At 44.1% G+C, this 18,694-nt stretch overlaps 1 protein-coding gene across 4 annotated transcripts in view; it reads right to left on the bottom strand.

Annotated features, from left to right (window-relative positions):
• The window catches only part of Itpr1 (inositol 1,4,5-trisphosphate receptor, type 1), a 323,105-nt gene that overhangs the window by 110,312 nt on the left and 194,099 nt on the right, over positions 1-18,694 (bottom strand). For 3 of the 4 annotated variants that reach the window (XM_063285577.1, NM_001007235.2, NM_001270596.1), the window contains 3 exons: positions 14,013-14,045; positions 6,403-6,438; positions 5,301-5,348 (listed from right to left, as the gene is read on the bottom strand). The exons of the other annotated variant lie outside the window; for it this stretch is intronic. In XM_063285577.1, coding sequence (XP_063141647.1) covers positions 5,301-5,348; positions 6,403-6,438; positions 14,013-14,045 — 117 coding nt within the window. The remainder of the gene's footprint in view (positions 1-5,300; positions 5,349-6,402; positions 6,439-14,012; positions 14,046-18,694) is intronic. 4 annotated transcript variants of the gene reach the window in all.

The raw sequence follows: 18,694 nt of genomic DNA, 5'->3' as shown, positions 1-18,694 counted from the left end.
CTGAAGGACCCTCTCACAGGATGATAAAGACAGAACAGTAATTCTGAGGGGCAACTAACAGCAAACAAAACAAAACAAAACAAAACAAAACAAAACAAAAAAAACAAAAAACAAAAAACGAAAAGCCCTTTGGTTAAGCTGATAAAATTTGGGCAAACTGCAAATTTTACAGGTCAGCTTCCACATAGCAGTATAAAAAAAAAAAAAAAAAAAAAAAAACCCAAAAAAATCCCCCAAAAACGCTACTTCAGGCTTCAGGCACAGGGTTTATTCCCGAGGATGTGCAGAAGGGGAATGATATTTGAGGCAGTGTCTAGCAAAAGGGTGGCTTTAAACTCACTCTCTAGCCAAGGATTATCTTGAATTCTGGTGTTTTTGTCTACTTCCCAGGGGTTGGGGTTAAAGGTCTGTGGCATGATGCCTGGCCCGAGAAGATAATAAAATCTTACAGTAAGGGTGTAAGCTGATAAGACAGCTGACAGCAGCCTTTCTTACTAAGATGACTGATGGGGACACATGGTGAGGACAGAAGGACGATACAGGAAATGGGTGGTAGATCAAAACCTGTGGGTTGTGACCCCTTTGGGGGTTGAATGACCCTTTCACGGGGGTCATTAAGACCGTTGGAAGACACAGAGGCTTACGCAGCAGTAACAACATGACGGTTATGAAGCAGCAATGGAAATAATTTTATGGTTGGAGGTGAGAAATGCTGGATGAGGGAGAGATTTCAAACGTGCTGATCGCAAATAAGCAATATGGACGGAGAACCACCATGATTTGCTTAAAAGTAACACAAGAAAAAGAGAAATAAGGAAGAGCTGAGAGAGGTAAGAATGAGCAGGCGCTGATAGCTGAAACTGAGTTATAGCTAGTTTCCCAAACTCTTCCTATTCTTTAATGCATATTTCCAGGTTTTCCTAACGAAAAGTTTAAAAAAGGTAATCATGGACAACCCACCCTCCCCCCCGCCCCTCCCCCCGAGAGTAGACATGGTGACCCTTTCTTACAACTCTGACAGAACAATCTGATTTGTTCTGCAACACTAGGATGCATGCAGCATCCAGGGGCCAGCATTCTCTCAGCTCTAACACCTTTCCCATCCCAACCCTAAGGGAGCCCTGGACCACCAACTGTACATTTCCCAGGGACTGTTCCTCAGGGTCAAAGTAGTAAGGCCTGGAGTCCCTCCAGGGCATGAGAGAGAGGAGTGGGGAGTCTAGCAGAGGGAGGTGCTGAGAAGTCGCAGGTCTCTAAAATAGTCAAGAGTTCTGAGGAGACCTGGAACTGAAGCATGAGTCAGTAGAATTTAAAGAGATTTGTTAAGAAGTGCTGAGAATAGGTCTGGGACTGGGGGAAGGGTTGTGAAACAAGCTGGAGGGGGGAACAGATGGGGGGAGGGGGTCCTGAGGGAAGCAGGCAACCAGGGAAGAAAGGGAAAAGGCAGAAGCCTGGATCCTGCCAACTGGAAAAGTCTGTCAATCACCAGGGCTACGCTGCCACATTTCTCTCCTCTGTTAATTTATGACAGACCCCACAGGGACAAACATGGATGAAGTAAACCAATGAGAGGGGAAAGTGCTGGAAGCTTGGTGCTGATTTTTACATGAATGTGCAGGAAATGGGGAGGGGGACCGGAAACATCATTTTCACTTCTTCATCCCCCTGCCCCAAAATGGGAGAGCATTTTCTCCTGTCTGCTTAGGAAACTCATTTCCCACCTGGACCAACAGAAAGTCCATAATGCCAAGACTGTTTCCAGCCAAGGAAGTCACTCGCAATGTTTAAAGCACTCTTAAGATGAAATGCTTGCTAGGGAGAAACAGTTCTGGTACAGGGTTGTTTTGTTCGGAAAATCCCATCTTGATATAAAGGTGCAGCCTGAGTGCTGCTCTATCCCGGTGACGTGGACAAGCGCATCAGCATTCCCCAAACTGGGGACTTAAAAGCTGACTCTGGGGGAAAACTACTTTGAAAGAAATATCGGAGACGAAAGAAATGGGGAAGACAGGTTACCTCTGAACTGAATGAACGATTAAATATAATCTGTTTAAAAAGAACCGGATGCTACTGGTTGAGTGAGAACAGAGTCTGGGGGAAGGCAGAAGCTTAGCAAACGCTCTGAAGCCCCTGATTCGATCCCTCAAAGCTGTGAAGGGACCTACAGTCTGCCACCATGCTCTCAGCTGATCTATGTAGCCATCAGGAGCAGAGTCAGGAAGACAGCAGAACTGGGTAGTCAAATCAAAAGATGAGCAGTGGGAGGCAGCCAGCGAAAGTGCACGCCTGACCCTTCACACACATTCCACTTTAGACCAGGGGGCTCAGGCTTTCACCTCCCAGGGTTCGTTTCTTTCCAACTCTTGATTTGGGGTGGGGGGCGCAGCAACACTGGGGGTCTGTTTGCCCTCAGTCAGGCAGGAGGTGAAGAAGGGAACATGTGGGCTCTGCACAGGAAGTCCGTGTTTATGCAGCCCGGATGCCCAAGTGATACAGAGGGACTACACATTTGCATTCTGCCTCTCCTCGACAGAAAAACTCTAGCAGTTACCATAGCAACAGATGCATCAAATGGTACATTTTCCCCCATAATATCATGAGATGTGCTCATTATTAGGGGAGGCCGTAGAACACATTCCACCCACAAATTTCCCCCATTCTTATTATACAATTTTGGTATATATTAATCTCACCATCGAGAGAAAGAAAGAGAGAGAGAGAGAGAGAGAGAGAGAGAGAGAGAGAGAGAGCATGCACACACAGAAAAATGTAAATATATAGAAAGAAAAGAGCAGGTAGAATTGTTTTGGCTTATTCTTAAATAATATGTTAAAGTTGTTTTGTTTTTCTGTATATAATAAAGACAGGATAATGGATAAAAGGAGACAGGAGAGGAACATGAATTAACATTATTAAAAGTTATGAAATCTCTAGTGTTTTTCTGAGCCTTTGTTTTAATTTAGGAGAAGTTAAACTCCTCAGAGAAAAGCCTTCCTAATCATCTTGGTTGGGATTACTCAACAGTAAGCGCTAAGCTGTTCTCGGGGTACCAGGCTCCAGCATCTGATTGTGAAGAAGAAAACAGAGATTTCCCAGTATTGTCACTTCAGCTTTGGCACCAGGCTGTAGAAGTATAGTTTTTTTTCTCTACCCTCGCTTCCCTCCTTGCATCTAGAGCATGAAAACAAGTACCAGATATTTGTCCCTAGCTAAGAAATTCTACACTTGGTAAGTATGACCTAGGACTGAGAACAACGGAAAGTCAAAGAGCAGTAAGTGTCATGTTAAAATAATGACAACAGGCACACATCAGTCCTGAGCTCCCTCCCATCCTGCTATTGGGCTAGCAGCGGCTAATGAGCGAGCTATAATAATATAGCTATGTGCTGAGCACGGTACCCAAGAGTCAATGCATCACTTGCAAACGAGATGGAGGTAGCCTTCTGGGTTCCCAGGTTCCAGCCACTAAAAGAACTCATGCTTGAGGCAAGATCACCTCTCAGACTCTGAGTCTCTCGTGTCTTAGTACTTACACCACCACCTGAATTAAAACAAACAAAAAGAATAAAACACACACACACACACACACACACACACACACACACACACACACACACACACAGAGTTTTTTAACTTTGCTGTCTACAAAATCACTCGAGCATTTCAAACTGCAAGGTAACTAACTACAATGTGAACCTCTCAAACACTTCAGCCACTGGGCTTAGCACTGTATGTACAGGGCTCAGAGTTACGGTACGAAGGGTTAGAGACCAGTATCATTGTATAGTGGAAGAAACGAAGGCAAAGAGACATGAAATAATATACAAATTAGGCAGCTAATAGCTAGCAAAGGAGAACTGTATCTGCTTCTAATACCAAAGACTTGTTGTTGTTGTTTGATGTTGAGTCCCTCAAGAAGCTCAGGGCATGAAGGATGACTGGGTACCTTTGCTGGTTACTTCTAAGATCTAGGATAATTCTTCACTAGTTGGGAAATTAATTAATTAATTAATTAATTAAAAAGAGGAAAGGATATGAGTGTAACGTGCCCCTAGTCGGTGAGCTGCAGGGTTACAGCCTGTTATAGGGGCATCCTGCTCTACATTTGGTCTAAACGGAAACTTCCTAGAAACTATTCCTTAGCTGGAGAAATCACAGAACTTAATTCTCTGTCAAGGCAGGAAAACAGAACGAAATCTGAGAGACAGAGGGGCAGGGTGGGGCAGGATGGGACTGGGGAAGTGAAGGGCTGGGGTTGGGGATATGAACAGGGCATAGGTTCCTCACCTGTTTATCTCAAAAAATAAACTCTCCATGACACAAATGACCAGAACCCCATGGCAGTCTTTACAAAGACTGCTTATTTTCTAACCGAGTGACCTTGAGCAATATGTTAAACCTCTGACATTCAACTTTCCTAACCTGTGACATGGGGGTAAAGGCCTTGCCACTGGGAGAGCATACACATTGTTTAAGACTGATACATGGGCATATATATAAGTCTTACATAATACTGAGTAATTTCTCGGAAAACCGAGATGCCTAGCTATCTTCCAGAAGTGATAATGTGAAAAACCAATGCTGGTCAGCAAGTTCATGCATATGTGTGTGTGCGTGTACGTATGATATTCTAGAAAATTTGACAACACACAGCCAGCATTATAAAAAAAAAGTATCAATTCTTTGTCCTAGGCAGCATTCTTTTTCTAAGAATCTATGCAAACATACATTTATTCTGTTCCTTCTCCAAGGATGAAAAACTACAAACCCCTTCCTGATCTGGGGGCGCTTTACGTAGCTGCTAGTGTTCACAGACTTACTTACCCTTGCCCACCAAAGGCTGAGGTGTAACATTAAATAACAATAGCCAACTATGAGGGCTGTGCACCTACTAACAAGCCAATGATGAGAAGCTGCATGTGTCTGCTGGGACACACACTCACACATGTAAAAAACTGGCTGAAGGGAAAACGAGGAAGTTAGCTTTCTCACAGCTGGGCGGTGTAACTAGTCACTACAGAAGCACAAAGTCTCCCATCACCTATTCAGAGAAGCGACTCAGGGAAGGAGTGTGAAGTACTCACTTGGTTACTGTTGGCAGCTTGGTTGTGCAGAGTTCTGTTCAGGTAGATAACAGAGCTGCCAGTTAGTTTCACCTCTATGAATTGGTCCTAAGCCAATTCATGTTTGGACAATATCAATACTAACAGAAGCTGTCTTTAAATCATAGTTGTGTGGCTGGGGTTGGGGGGGCAGTTACAGTCATTAGCTCCCAACCCGAGAGACTCAAGGCTACATACCCTTTTATGGTCTTCCAGTTGCCTCAGGGGTGGACTTGGTTCAAGCTCCTGCTAAGTGTGCAGAAATTCCATTTTAAGTATGGCACTAAGGAAACACTACCATCTTCAGCATCAGTCACAAACAAAATACATCGTGAGCTCATATACAGTCAAAGTTACATCAAAGAATTTGTTTGTTTTGTGGTTCCCCCAAGGTATGAAGACTTCAGATTCTGCTTAACAATCGTCCCAATACTTCCTCCCACAACACTGTTTCAAATGAGCTTTTGGGCCAATTTTTTTTTTTTTTGCAAAGATTATGAATGGTAATTCTATAGGATATGCTGTTGTATTAACCCAAAAGGGGCTGTAAAGCAAGACTCAACTGGGCAGCTCCTCGTGATTCATACATGCAGTACTGAACAGCACATGCGTAAGGACGTTGAAACATACAGCATGGGTCAGACACATACATGAGACCACAGCTCTCCTAACCCACCAGTAGATGAGTATTCTAATCAAAACTGCTAGTGAAGAGCTCTGATTAGAATATGCTAGGCTGATCGTGGGAAAGCATCCACATTGCACCTCAGGGGCTCTAACGTTTGTGTTTACTTTTTCTCACTCCCGATAGACCTCCCTCTGATAAAGCACCTTTCATTTCAGCTTGAGCTCCTACAATTTATCTCTGATCTTACTTGAATCAACTCTAGTCCTTCATCTAACCAGTGTAGCTGGTGACTGAAGGAAGGATGGAGCAGAAACGTGGCCTCGTGCAACTTTCTTACTAGTTTCTAGGAAAACGATAGAGCACAGGATCTGAAGTCAATTCTGTACAGCAGCAGGATGAAAATCTCTAGATTTTCTCATGTCCAGACTGGAAAGGGTTAAGAGGGAGGCCCTCCAATGGTGCATCCTGTCACTGGAGCTTGCTTAATCTGGCTTCACTTTCAGAGGACTTTCTACCACAGAGCAGCAGCAATCAGGTCCCAACCCGCTAGACTCTTCCCTCCCCTGCCCAACATCAGAATGGATGGCCCATCGAGACAATGCACACACTGGACTGGGACAACTCAGAAGCACCCCTATTTGCTATCTTTGCAAATACAGGTGGGCAACACACCTCTGTGGAGTTCTCAGCTTCCGGTGGCTGTGGCAGCTAATTGGGAGTAAAATGAAGCACGTTAGTCAGTCACGGCATTTGCATTTTATAGGCCACAGAGAAGTCTGCAGACCGACACTGAAGGACGAAACACGGAGAGAAAGATCACAGACAGGTGATTCCTCTGAATCACCTGCACAGGGGGCGGGGCAGGGCTGTCGACAGGACCAACCACTTTAAAGTGAATGGAAAGTGGTGGGAAAGATGACTGATAAAAGACATAGGTTTAAAAATCAGAAAATAAAATAATATCACGTCGATGATTTTAATTTTTACCATCAACATGACTAGACTGCAGATTGCCCAGGAGATATTCTAGGTATCTGGGAAGGCATTTCCAGCTTTACCTGAGAAGAAAAGACCTGCCCTAGTTCTGAATGGCACCATCCCACAGATTGGGGTCTCAGTCTGAGTAAACAGGGAGAAAGGAAGAAGTCAGCTAAACACCAGCGTTCATCTTCGCTACTTCTGAACCGTGGAACAGTGTGACCAGTTACCTGGAACATTTGCCATAGCTAGAACCAATCTCTTCTGAGCCATGGTGGGATGTAAACTGTGAGCCCAGGTAAACCTTTTCCACCTTAAGATGCTCTAGCGAGGTATTGTGTTACAGCAGTCAGAAAACAGAAAGAAAATCTCAGCAAGATGCCAAAGCCACTGGTTACGGGTGTCTTGCTGGGCAATGAGAAGGGTAGTTGTACTGTGGCACAAACAGAACCTTGGATAGGCACAGCAATGGACCAAGGGGACAGACAGCAGTCCTGCTCGGGCCTGGCATAGCTCCTCATTGCCACTCCCCTGGGACCAATACCTCCTATGGGTTTAGGCTTTCTCCTGTCTCTGCCGTCTGAGGATGGCTTTGCCTGAGGCTTTTCCAATGGCATATCCTCTTTCACAACCTCTGAGACAAGATGATTTTCTGCATTTTGAGCATGATTGCTTTAACCTCATGATTCCTCTAAGGGTGTCACAGATAGGTTTCCTGGGATCATTCCTGTCAGACATGGAAACACCCCAAACTCTATTTCAAAATTCCTACCCCATAGAGGATGACAGACACATGCGTGCCCCCCCCCCCGTGTGTGTGTGTGTGTGTGTGTGTGTGTGTGTGTGTGTGTGTGAAGGGCGTGGCTACAAGTCTCCTGCTCCATAGTCTGGCAAAGGACACGTGCATGAACCAGGGAACCAATGTCAGACATACCCGTCAGATCTATGTGGGCTGCCCTGGACCCAAGGCACGCTCCAGCAGCATGGCTGAGTACTGCAAGGTACAGTTCTGGAGCCAAGGAATGAAGCCAAGGCTCACGCTGTGACCATATGACCTTGGCCTTTGCTGTCGCCCTCTGCCACTGTGCACTGTGCACCTCTCCTTAAGCCAGAAGGTGGCTGTGCAGTGCAGGCCAGTCCTGAAGACTGAACCTGTGAGGCCTGGGGTGGGCGTGGAGCTTCCGCACAGCAAAAGGTGGCCAATTTAGTAATCGGATCACCACAGTGGACAAAACACCCTTAAGAGAAAGCTGTTATCATGTCATTTTAAAAATTGTCTTTCTTTTACTTCCCAACAGGCAAAATGCAAGAACAATGGGAGCAAACTGTTTGACCAAGGGTAGAGAGGAACTTGTGGTAGGCTGTTCAGTCAGGTCTAGATAAAGCGCCTGTCACAGGGAGTCCAGTGCTACCTCTTCTTGGGAGAAAAAGTCAGTACAAAACACAGCAAGAAAATCAAATCAGAGCTGAACTGTGTGTCCAAATGGTAAACACAATCCCCTTATGGTCAGTCTGCCTCCTACTTTACGCTAAAAAAACACCCCCCCCCAAAAAAAAAAAAAAAACCACAAAAACAGAAACAAAAACCAAAAAAGCCCCATGTAAACAGTTTTGTTTTTTGTCCTGGGCACAAAATGGACACAGGAGCAGCAGAGAGTTGGCCACACTCCCTTGGGCGTGTCCTTTAGGTGCATTCTACATGACAACAAAAGGATTACCGGCAGGGGTTTCCTGCGGGAACACAGGCAGTTATCTGCTTAGTCCCTTGCCAGAACCATAGCTAAGGGAAACAAAGAACACAAAGTTGGAGACTGCTGTGCTTGCTTTAAAGTAAGTTAAAGTAAAGCTACCCTTTTTAGTTTTTCCCTGAGAGTCCTGGAGGATGCTTTTTGAGGCATCGTGAATTAGTATTCAGAAGGACAAGTTTTATCGAGTTTTTATTGGTGGATTACAATGGAAAAGCAAGAGCACTGGCCGGTGTCATGTGACAAGGGAGTCTGTGAGGCTTTTTTTTCCGGTCACTAGAGAACGCCTCAGGCTTCCACCTTCTCAGGCTTCCACCTTCTCACGAATTCACAGAGACTGGGGCATCACTGGGATTCCTTCCAGCTGAAGTATCAAATAATGAATGGTCTATTGACAGTAAACTCCATTTTTAAGAATCCCATAGCCAAGTTCTACGTGATTTTGGACGTGGCAGAGACCCTGTCAAACTAGGAATATGACGATGAACCACGAGCAACAGCCTGTGCCTTCTACATCTCCAAGAGCACTTCCTGCCCCAGTGAATGAAGTCACAGTTCCCTGGGGATAAGCTGCTTTTGAGGAAGTAAACCACAATTCTGAGAAGTCTAAAAGGGAAGCATACATGTCCCAAGAACAGCTATGTAAACAGAAGATGTGATTCCAACATAAGTAAAGAGTAGGGTTTGATAAATGAATTTCGTTTCTCGGCAGTTACTATTATTACTAATTACTTTCCTTGAATGGCGATGTTCTAGTGAACACTTTAAGGAGTACCATTTTATGATCTACACATTCTAGGTCGTATTTCTCCCTCCTGGTACCGGCTGCTAATACCTCTGTAATCACAGCTGGTTAGTGGGTGATTAACACACCTAGTTATGAATTTGAAAGCCGAGTATTGCCCCAGACTGCTTCACCATATTGATCCCTTGATTAAAAGCCTTCCCAGAACTTTCAAAGATGTTCAGCAAATGATAACTTAATAGAAACAAAGATTCAGATGAGCAACAAACATCTCAGAATAATTTAAACAGTAACTCAGGTTTCTGCACCCTCCATGTCCTTGCTGAATGAGGCCAATAATCAAGGTATCACAACTGTGATGTCAATCGAGTGATGGGACATGTGCCGGGAAGATGCTCACAGGCTTGCTTTATAGACACAAGGTCCCCGACTTCTTAGGGAGGGATGCACATCTGCTCTTGCACATCTTTAACTTCTTAAAGGAAAGATACCAGTACACGTCCTAGGTTATTTCTCCTCACCCACACCTACCCATCTGTCTGTCCAGGCCGTCTACGTATGTCTATCACAGACCAGCACACAGGGTGGTGGTCTGTCAGTAGGCTTTGCTTTCTACTGTCCTTAACAGGGAATCCTCTCTGACCCCTGGGCATCCACCATTTTCTCTTCAGTATAATGTCCACATATGGATCGACTGGCAGAAGTTGAGTACAGGTCAAGACATGTATGATAGATTAATATATCAGTCCGTCAAAAATAATTTATCGTTTCTGGTCCCCTAAATCAGCACTCGGTTGCTTCTTAATCTACTTATAAGCTCGGGAGAAGGAGACAAACCAAGACTGAATGGGCTTGCAAGCACATTTTTATCAGCCTTTGAAACCCCTTCATTGAGAGAAAAGAAAGCTTTAAAGAAAACCGAACCAGAGATGGAAGTTTTTTTAGCATTTACAAGAAGAATTTTAAGTATTCGCATCTACAAATACAATTCTTGTTTTAACTGCATCTGCTTTTAGAAACAAAGATAAGTTAAAAATTAAATGTCTCCACCCATGTACTTTGATGCATATCTCATAGAGGCTTCATCAGAACTCAATAGTGTGGTCCGTTATTTAAAAACGCAGTCTGGCCTGTCGCAATGACACGACTTCAGTCGTTCTGGAATAATCTCAGAAACAGTAACAGAGAGTCCAGAGATCTGGAAAAGCCCTCCCTCAGCAGACTCCGAGCAGTGGCTTCTGTGCGCTGACAGCAGAGCTTGCCCTGTGGTTGCCAGTGTCTAACAGTAAACAGTCCTGCTGCACTTATTGGCAATCCCTGCTGAAGGTCGCACATCAGCAGCGAGCTTAAATTCCAGGAAAAAAGAGAAAGGGCTTATGTAACGGCTGCCCGAGTGTTGGCACGTGCCCAACTCAGAAGTTCACAGCCATGTAAGAAAGTAGGACGCCTCCACCGGGGTCGAGCATCATGAGCACGCCCTCTGAAGGTGAAAACTAACAATTCCTAAGCTTCTGTCCGCACTGCTTCTCCCAACCTTCACACAGCCTGAATATTACAGAGGTTTTTTTTTTTGTTGTTGTTGTTGTTTTTTTTGTTTGTTTGTTTTTGTCTGTGGCAGCTTGTAGGAGGAGCTAAAGGGGAGAGGAGTTAAGGGCACACACACAAATAAAATAATCAAATCAAATCAAATCGGGCTACAGCTACCCTGGGTGACAAGGATATCTGTGGGTTTTTTGTTGCTGCTGTTGTTGTTGGTTTGTTTTTTTTAATTTTCAGTACAGGAAACAAAGTTGCAGTTGCCTGCTGTCACCAGAGTGACAGTAATTCAGTGAGGATCTCATCTTAAGTGAACTACAGTGCACACTTTTAAAACCCACAATTTATTTTCAAGGACAAAAAGGAAACCTAGGTGGACTACCCATCATCCACTACTGCTGCCTGAATGAACCCTAAGCAAGCTCTCAAAAGGCATGGCACTTCCTACTTTAGAAAAGTGGGTCCTGACTTGAGGTTCCCCATTACATTCTTGCCTGACCCATGAATTGACTACTTGATCTTCTGGCATGGCGAGAAATCCCCAGATGATGTTTCCCCATAATTCCATGTATTTCTGTCATGTCGTATGACAGGATGGGGTAACTTTTCCATTAATTTGTATGGTCTCTATCAAAGTCTCCAGCAGGACAGATACTATGTTTTGGGGGGCACACTGCAGCCAGCCCTTAGCATAGTACCTGAAACCTAACAGGTGCTCACAGTGATAGAAATTAGTATCTTTAAGTGTCAGCTGCTGCTTGTTTATGACCAGCGAGGGAGCTTTCTGTATCTTGATCTTTCCGTATCTGTGGCTCCCTGGCAACCGTCAAAACTGTGGGATACCAATACCCTGTCTGGGGCCCCATAGGCTATTGGCTGTGGCCCTTTTCTGATAACTGACTGGTGTTTATCATCAGTCCAAGATGATAAAGTATCACACAAGTATGGGGCGGGGGATGCATACTCCCAAGCACATGAATGTAACAATCCATCAGGCTTGACACAGTACGGGCAGTTTCCTTTTCCTACCCCCCACCCCCAACCCAGTTTGTTTCTCTTAGCCCCAGTGAACAAGATCAAGCCAGGGGTAAGGATAGAGACTGCCCTTTCTTGCCAAGAAGCAAACACAAACACAAATACCAAACACCCTCCTGTTCCTGGTGTCAAATAAAATTTTATTCTAGGAGGCAGCTGGGCACACGTACTCTTTACAAGACGTTTATGCCTCAGCCCTTACTTTATCATCTTGCCCGAAGTCCTGACGTGCATGCAGGAGCTCTTTTCCTTTTTCCTAAGTTGTTTGTAGCACCTATTCCCCCGAGATACTCAACTGTCCTTTTATCATCATCAAAAGGCAGTGGCTTTTCTGCGATGAGAAAATAGAGGGACCGGACATGCTTAATATCTCCCCCACTGCCACCACCATGATCACTCGGGACAGAAGCCTTCAGTGTAAGGTGTGAGGCTCACCCCTACCCTGATCCTTTGCTGGCAGGAGCTCTCATTAAACTTCCGTAGAAGTTCAGCTGTGGACTGCAGCTCCCACAAGCACACACTGGTAAAAGGCTGGGTGTGTGTGTGGGGGGGGGGGGGGGGGACTGCACTGCAGGAGCTGTAGTAGTTTCCAGAATGCGCTGCTAATAAAGGCCAATCAGTCATCTCTGAGAAGAGGGCCAGCGCCAATAGCCTGAGGGACTAGGGACAGGGTGTTGGTGTCCCAGGGTTCTGATGGTTGCCAGGGGTAACTACGCAGAGGGGAGCCACAGTTGCTTCCTCAGGGAATTTTCAAAGAATCTAAGCGCCTGCCAGAGCATTCTTCTTTTATAAACACAGAGTATTCTATTTCCTCGAGTATAATTATAAACACACCTGCTCCAACTGTGGAATCTTTCCATAAGCAAGCGGTAAACTCCCAGCCAGGAGAACCAAGTTGTATCCTGAGCAAGCAAACATATCAACTGATTTACTATGGTGCAAACAGTGTATTAATAATGCTACGCAGACCATGGTGAGGGAGGGGTTTCTTTCCCTGATTTAATCTGGACCTAAGCAAATAGAAATTCAACCTCCACAGCCTGGGAGGAGAAGTTTAAAGGGAGGCATTTGTAAGTCTAGGTAGAAACAAGAGCATTGAAGGGTGTCGGCATACAAAGTTCAGTCCAGGACATTCTAGCATAGAAATAAATGGGAAAGCTCCATACGATGCTTCTCTACATGTGATGCTTATGGTTATAAGTCTGCGGTGTGCCTGAACTTTCCTTACATATAATCAAGCCATTTATTAAGATTTTACAACTACAATGTACTAAACTAAAGTGAAAAGATACTGGGCACCACAACATGCCCAGTCCTGGACTCTCATTCCATCCAAAATAAAGTATTAATCAACCTAACCAAAATCAAATCAAATGAAATTCTATCCCAATGCACTCTATTCTACAGCCAATAAAACTATATATAGTGTGTAGTGTACATATTCCTCCAACCAAAATATTTTTTTTTTTGCTGGTATCCCTTACCATGTACATATCACAGCCTAAAATCATGAAGGCTGTTGAAAATACACAGAACAAACAAGAGGTAGAAAAGAAATCTCCAGTACAAGATCTCCTCACGTATCAATCCATTCCCAGGACACTACTGTAACTGCACGGTGACAGGTCCGTATAGGAACCACAGGGGACATCTTCATTTCTGTATCTACAGCCAGGTCTTCCAGAAGAGAAATTACAGCTGATGGGGTTTCCTAATATCAGGGGTAGAAAGTCTCAACTAGCACTTTGAGATTCACACTGTCTTGTGAAAAAACTTGTGACCCCAGACACGCAATAACTGTCAACACAGAGAGCAGGAGAGTAGTGGGTTTGATGTTTTGTTGTTGTGTTTTAACAACTTCGCAACCCTGTCAATCTGTTCTCTCTCTTTGGGTCAGATGCTTTACACAAAGCGAAATTCCTTTATGTTAACGTCAACAGTGAGCTTCAGTGAGTGACCAGCGCTAACCAGAGATTCCGCTGAGATGAGGGAATGCCTGAAGCCTTATCAGAGCTTAGAAACTCTTTATCTGGAGGACGGTGGGATATCCAAGGACAAATGATAAACACTCTGGAGAGAAATGCTAACACAGACAGGACCAACCCTGCTCACCCCCAGAAGGCACACTACACAAAGTCAGACGCCAGACGCAGAGACCAGAGGACACAGCACAAGGTCAACTAGAAGGGTATCACGGAGACACCACCGTGGGACATTAAAACAATAAACAACAAAATTAGGACCTCGGCATTTTCCAATTCATCAATGGAAATTTGCTGGAAGAGAAGAAAGGAGGGGAGAGAAAGAGAAGATTGGTTAGGAAAGGAAACACAAGAAATCTAAATGTCAGAAAGTTGCAAGGATATGGTCGTGCTCAACCATGGCACCTTCAGATGCTGATGGGCAGTGGCCATTTGAAGGAGTTTACACACTGTGGACAATGTCACAGCTTGAAATGACATCTGCTCTGGAACCAAATATGCAGTATGTGCCATGTTTTATTCACGCAATGAGCAGCAGTCCTCACCAGTCCACCATCCAAGCATGGAGACAGCCTTGTACTTGCTTATAAACAAGAAAACTTGAACTGAGTGGGACCAGGAGCCAATTCCCCAAGCTAAGGTTTTCAGAAGTAGTTAGGAAGGGATAAGCCAAAACACTAGGGTACTCTTAACTCACTTGACTGGTTTATTGAGGGTCGGGAGCCCAAACCACGGTTGTGCTGTCAGATTTGGGATTAACTTCAAGAGGCAGAGCCTAACCATATCTCAAAACCTGGGATCATGGGTGACCGAGAAGCACCAGTTGCCCCAGTTGGATAACTAACATGGGTGCACTGGCATCAACCCTATGGAAATTAGAAAAAAAATCACAAGAGAATTATCTCAGTTACACTGGGTTGAGGATAGCTGACTGATTTACAATTCAGTTACATTTCATTCTGCAAAGTGAAGAGTCTTGTCAGAAATGCTAGTAGCCAGAAAGGCCAAAACTCTATTCATCCAGAATGGAGGAGCTTCAGTGATTAACAGAGAACTGACAATTGTCAGAAATAGAACCCCTGGCATTGCCTGAGGTTGGCTCTCTCTAGAACTAAGGCAAGGATTATTCAGAATGGGAAGTGGAATGTTAAATTCTGACATATCCTTTTACATTAGTTCCTGGCCTCTGAATTTCTTCCGAAGCTCTTTGACCAATAATACAAACCTTGGCCAGCTCAATAAAAACATACTGTGACCTGAGAGAGGCCAGTACCTAAGATAACTATGCCATTTTTTTTTCCAAACAGGATCAAGATTTTCTGTGAGTTAGAGATTCAGGGCAATCTTTATGATTCTGAGCTGTAGGGTGAGTTTTAATATACACTGAAAGCAAACTGTAGTGGGTATTTCATATGCAGAGTACTTAACAGTCCCGATATCATTCTGAAGTTTGCTCTCTTTGAAGATACAGGATACAAAGATGGGGAAAGTTTCTTACCAAAACATGCTTCAACACCATATTAGCAATCATTTTTCATATATTATTTATTTTTATGTTTAGTACCTCATTCTCTGCATTCAGGGACATAACAGGTGAAGCTGTGGGTTTTTTTTTTTTCTTTCTTTCTTTTATTCTCTGAGTGCTTGTAAAGGTCTGGAGAGGGTTTGAGTGTATTCTCATGGTTCACACACTGGGACACTGAACCTCACTGGTGACAAGCCTTGGTAAGACCTAGGGGGACGGCCCAAGGTCACACACAGAGCACTGTCCTTGTATGGCTCTAAAATTTGCTATTTGGATTGGTTTATTTTATTTCCCTTTTGTTTGGGTTTGGATTGGGAGGGGACAGGATCTCATTCGGTAGCCCACACTGGCTTGGAGCTCTCTACGTAGCCCAAGTTGACCTCAAGCTCTAGGCAGTTTCCCTTCCTCAGATTCTCTGGTTATCAGAGGGTGAAGGGTGTTAGTTACAAGCTGTGCCCTGCGTTAGTTCTCAGGAAAGTTAGCTGTAAGGGTAAGGTGGATTTCTCAATTCTCCTTTGGCTTTCTGTTTCAGAATGTGATTTCTTACTCCTTCAACTACTCAACATTAGACCATAACCAGAGAACAAATGAATGGGGCTGCCAAATCTTAGAGTTCCAGGCTCCCAAACTATAAGTTATTATTTATTTATTTTAGTTCACTAATTAATTAATTAAGGTAGGTAGGAAGGTAGATAGGTAGTGGGGATAGTGTCTGTTAAGCCAACATTCTACCATAGACATATCTCATTTTTATTACAGAGCCCCTCTCGGGTATTTCACTATAGTAACATCACTGTAACACAACAATCCCTACCTTTGATATTTCCTGGATGAGCATATTTTGTGAGCTAAACACTCACTAATCACTATTCTGATATCTACTCAAAACCACAGGCCTAGGGTAAGCAGAATTTATAAACTTACCTTACAATTGGGTGGCAAATCAGAACTGAGCTGAACCCTAGATATACTGCAACATTTAATGCTCCTGTCTTTTATATGGTAATCATATACCATAATGAAACATATGTTAAGGCTACAGGTTAACGTCAAAGCGCATGAGTGTAGTTAATCTGCATACTTATTTGGTGTTGGTCAAAGTCTAGGTATCTAGGTTTATGTTCGTGGGGCTTGTTCTTAGCTGTATGATCCTAGACAAAAAAGTGTGAACTTTTCTATGTCTTCACCTTTGAGTCTAAAAATAACAATGATGATATTTATCTCTGGGGCTGACCATAGATAAGATAGGAGACTGTTACACAAGAGGTTAGTAAATGTTGTATCTGGTAATTAAAACCTGTAATTCAGCTTTAGAGAAATGATGGTATATTTGAATCTACTTGGTAATCCGAGTCATTCTTTTCAATGGTCTTTTCTCCCCTTTATGAAAGTAGACCCACGAGAATACCAACGCTTTTAGGCTAGAGTAATAAGAATTGTTTCCAATTTCTTTCTCATCTGTGACCTTGATAAAGCCCTGAAGTTGAATGAAAAGGCAGAGATGAGCAAAGGTACACAAAGTCTCTTCATCCACAGGAACTGCAGCTCAGGGCAAAGGATACAGAAATGGCTGAACTGACAAACACAGCATGAGAAAAGCAGGAAATGGCGTGTACCAGCATGTGCAAGACTGGGTGGGGTCTAGTCTTGACCCCATGGAGTCTCCATGTGATCCTGGGCAGATATTTCATCCCAGCCCAGATGCTTCTGCTCAAGGGAGGGTTAATGAGGAAGCCTGAGGTCCCTTCTAGATCTGATTCTGTGGCTATTAAGACTTAAGGGCAGGGAAGAAGGACAGTAGCAAATACCCTCAGAAGGGTGGAAGCCATGACAACATCCCACACAAAGGGCAACCAGCAGGAAAAGTGTGATGAACACCTGGGAGAGTCCTCAGCACAGGGCCAGGGACAACTTTGTTCATAAAATCCCAAGCCAACTGGTTTCCTTAAAAAGATATGGCTTTGGTTGTGCGTTTTTCTACTCTTGAAAATATTGGCCTGCCTATGTGTTGTGCTTCTTCAGTATAGCAAGAACAGGTAGCAACTGTTGAAATATCATTAAAGAATCTTAGTGAGACAAGTTATTAACCAGACAGGGAAGCAGAGACACTTTCATGCTCCCTGCCCATTTCAAAGATCCATTGATACAAATGGGTAAGTAGCACTTTCAAATAGCCAAACCACCAGGGCCAGAAGTTTCAAGGATGTATGTAGTGCAGGCTCTTACAGCATCTTCCTGTTTTCTGGTCTTCCCTATTCTAGCATATAATGTTCCCATTTTCCTGAAGTGGGGAGGACAGTCCCAAGCAGTCTGGAAAGAGATGTCAGCCTCAGGGCTTGGGCATGGCTAGTTTCTTTACCAGCTACAAAGGAAAGTGAACTGAGGCCCAAGAAACTCTTCTAACCTCTGGGCATTCCGTACTCTCTGTCAGTCTTTCTCTGCCTACTCCATTCTGAAGCTGCCCTTGGTGTCTCTCCTCCCATCCTTTCCCCTTTGTTTCAATTAAAACCTACCCAGGTGCCCATGTGTATCCCCAGGGGCGAGTCATCTCATTGTTTCTACCTGGACTAAGACGCTTTGCATCTACCATTTATATTTATAAGCTTCTGCGTATCACATTATGTCCACAAAATCCTTATTTAGTGAACAAGCCTTCACCTTTACATTTATATACTATAAACATTCAGAATGAAGTTTATATATATGTTGGCTTGTGGGGTTAGTTTGAGACAGGATGTCATGTGATCCAGGCTTATCTGGAACTCTGTGCAGACAAGAATGACCCTGAACTTCGGGTCAACTTGCCTCCTATTTCCCTAGTGCCAGGACTACAGGCATGCACCAAGATGCACATGCATCCAGTATGAGCGCCAGTGCAGGGTGTCAAGCCCTGCTTTGTGCATGCCAGGAAAGCATCTTACCAAAAGGGGTACAGCCTCAGCTGAAGTGATATTTAAGCCTAGTGATGTGGAGACAGCAGAGGGCTATACAGTAACAACTACACTTCTCTCTCTCTCTCTCTCTCTCTCTCTCTCTCTCTCTCTCTCTCTCTCTCCCTTTGAAATATGTATTCTCTGTGTATCACTGGCTGTCCTAGAACTTACTGTGTAGATCAGGCTGGCCTCAAACTCAAGAGATCTGCCTCCCCGTGCCTCCCGTGAGCTGAAATTAAAGCCATGGGCCACCACTCCACCTTGTTTTCTTGTTCTTATCCAGGGAGCTTCATTTCCTAGGTAAGCTATAGTGAGAGACCTTGCATAGGCTAAAGGGTGATACTTCAGCAGTCAATTATAATAATTTGGTTATCATCCTCTAGTCTGACAGGGAGAGAAGTGGTTTAAATACCAAGACTTCTTCCCAGAGCCGACCAGTGAGTTACTGGGTTTTCTGAAAGGACAACGAGATCAGAAACCATTGG

The sequence above is a fragment of the Rattus norvegicus genome, chromosome 4 (assembly GCF_036323735.1).
Source record: "Rattus norvegicus strain BN/NHsdMcwi chromosome 4, GRCr8, whole genome shotgun sequence".
NCBI classification, from domain to species: domain Eukaryota; kingdom Metazoa; phylum Chordata; class Mammalia; order Rodentia; family Muridae; genus Rattus; species Rattus norvegicus.
The sequence above is the reverse complement of the archived record's forward strand: the minus strand, read 5'-3'. Positions and strand labels throughout refer to the sequence as shown.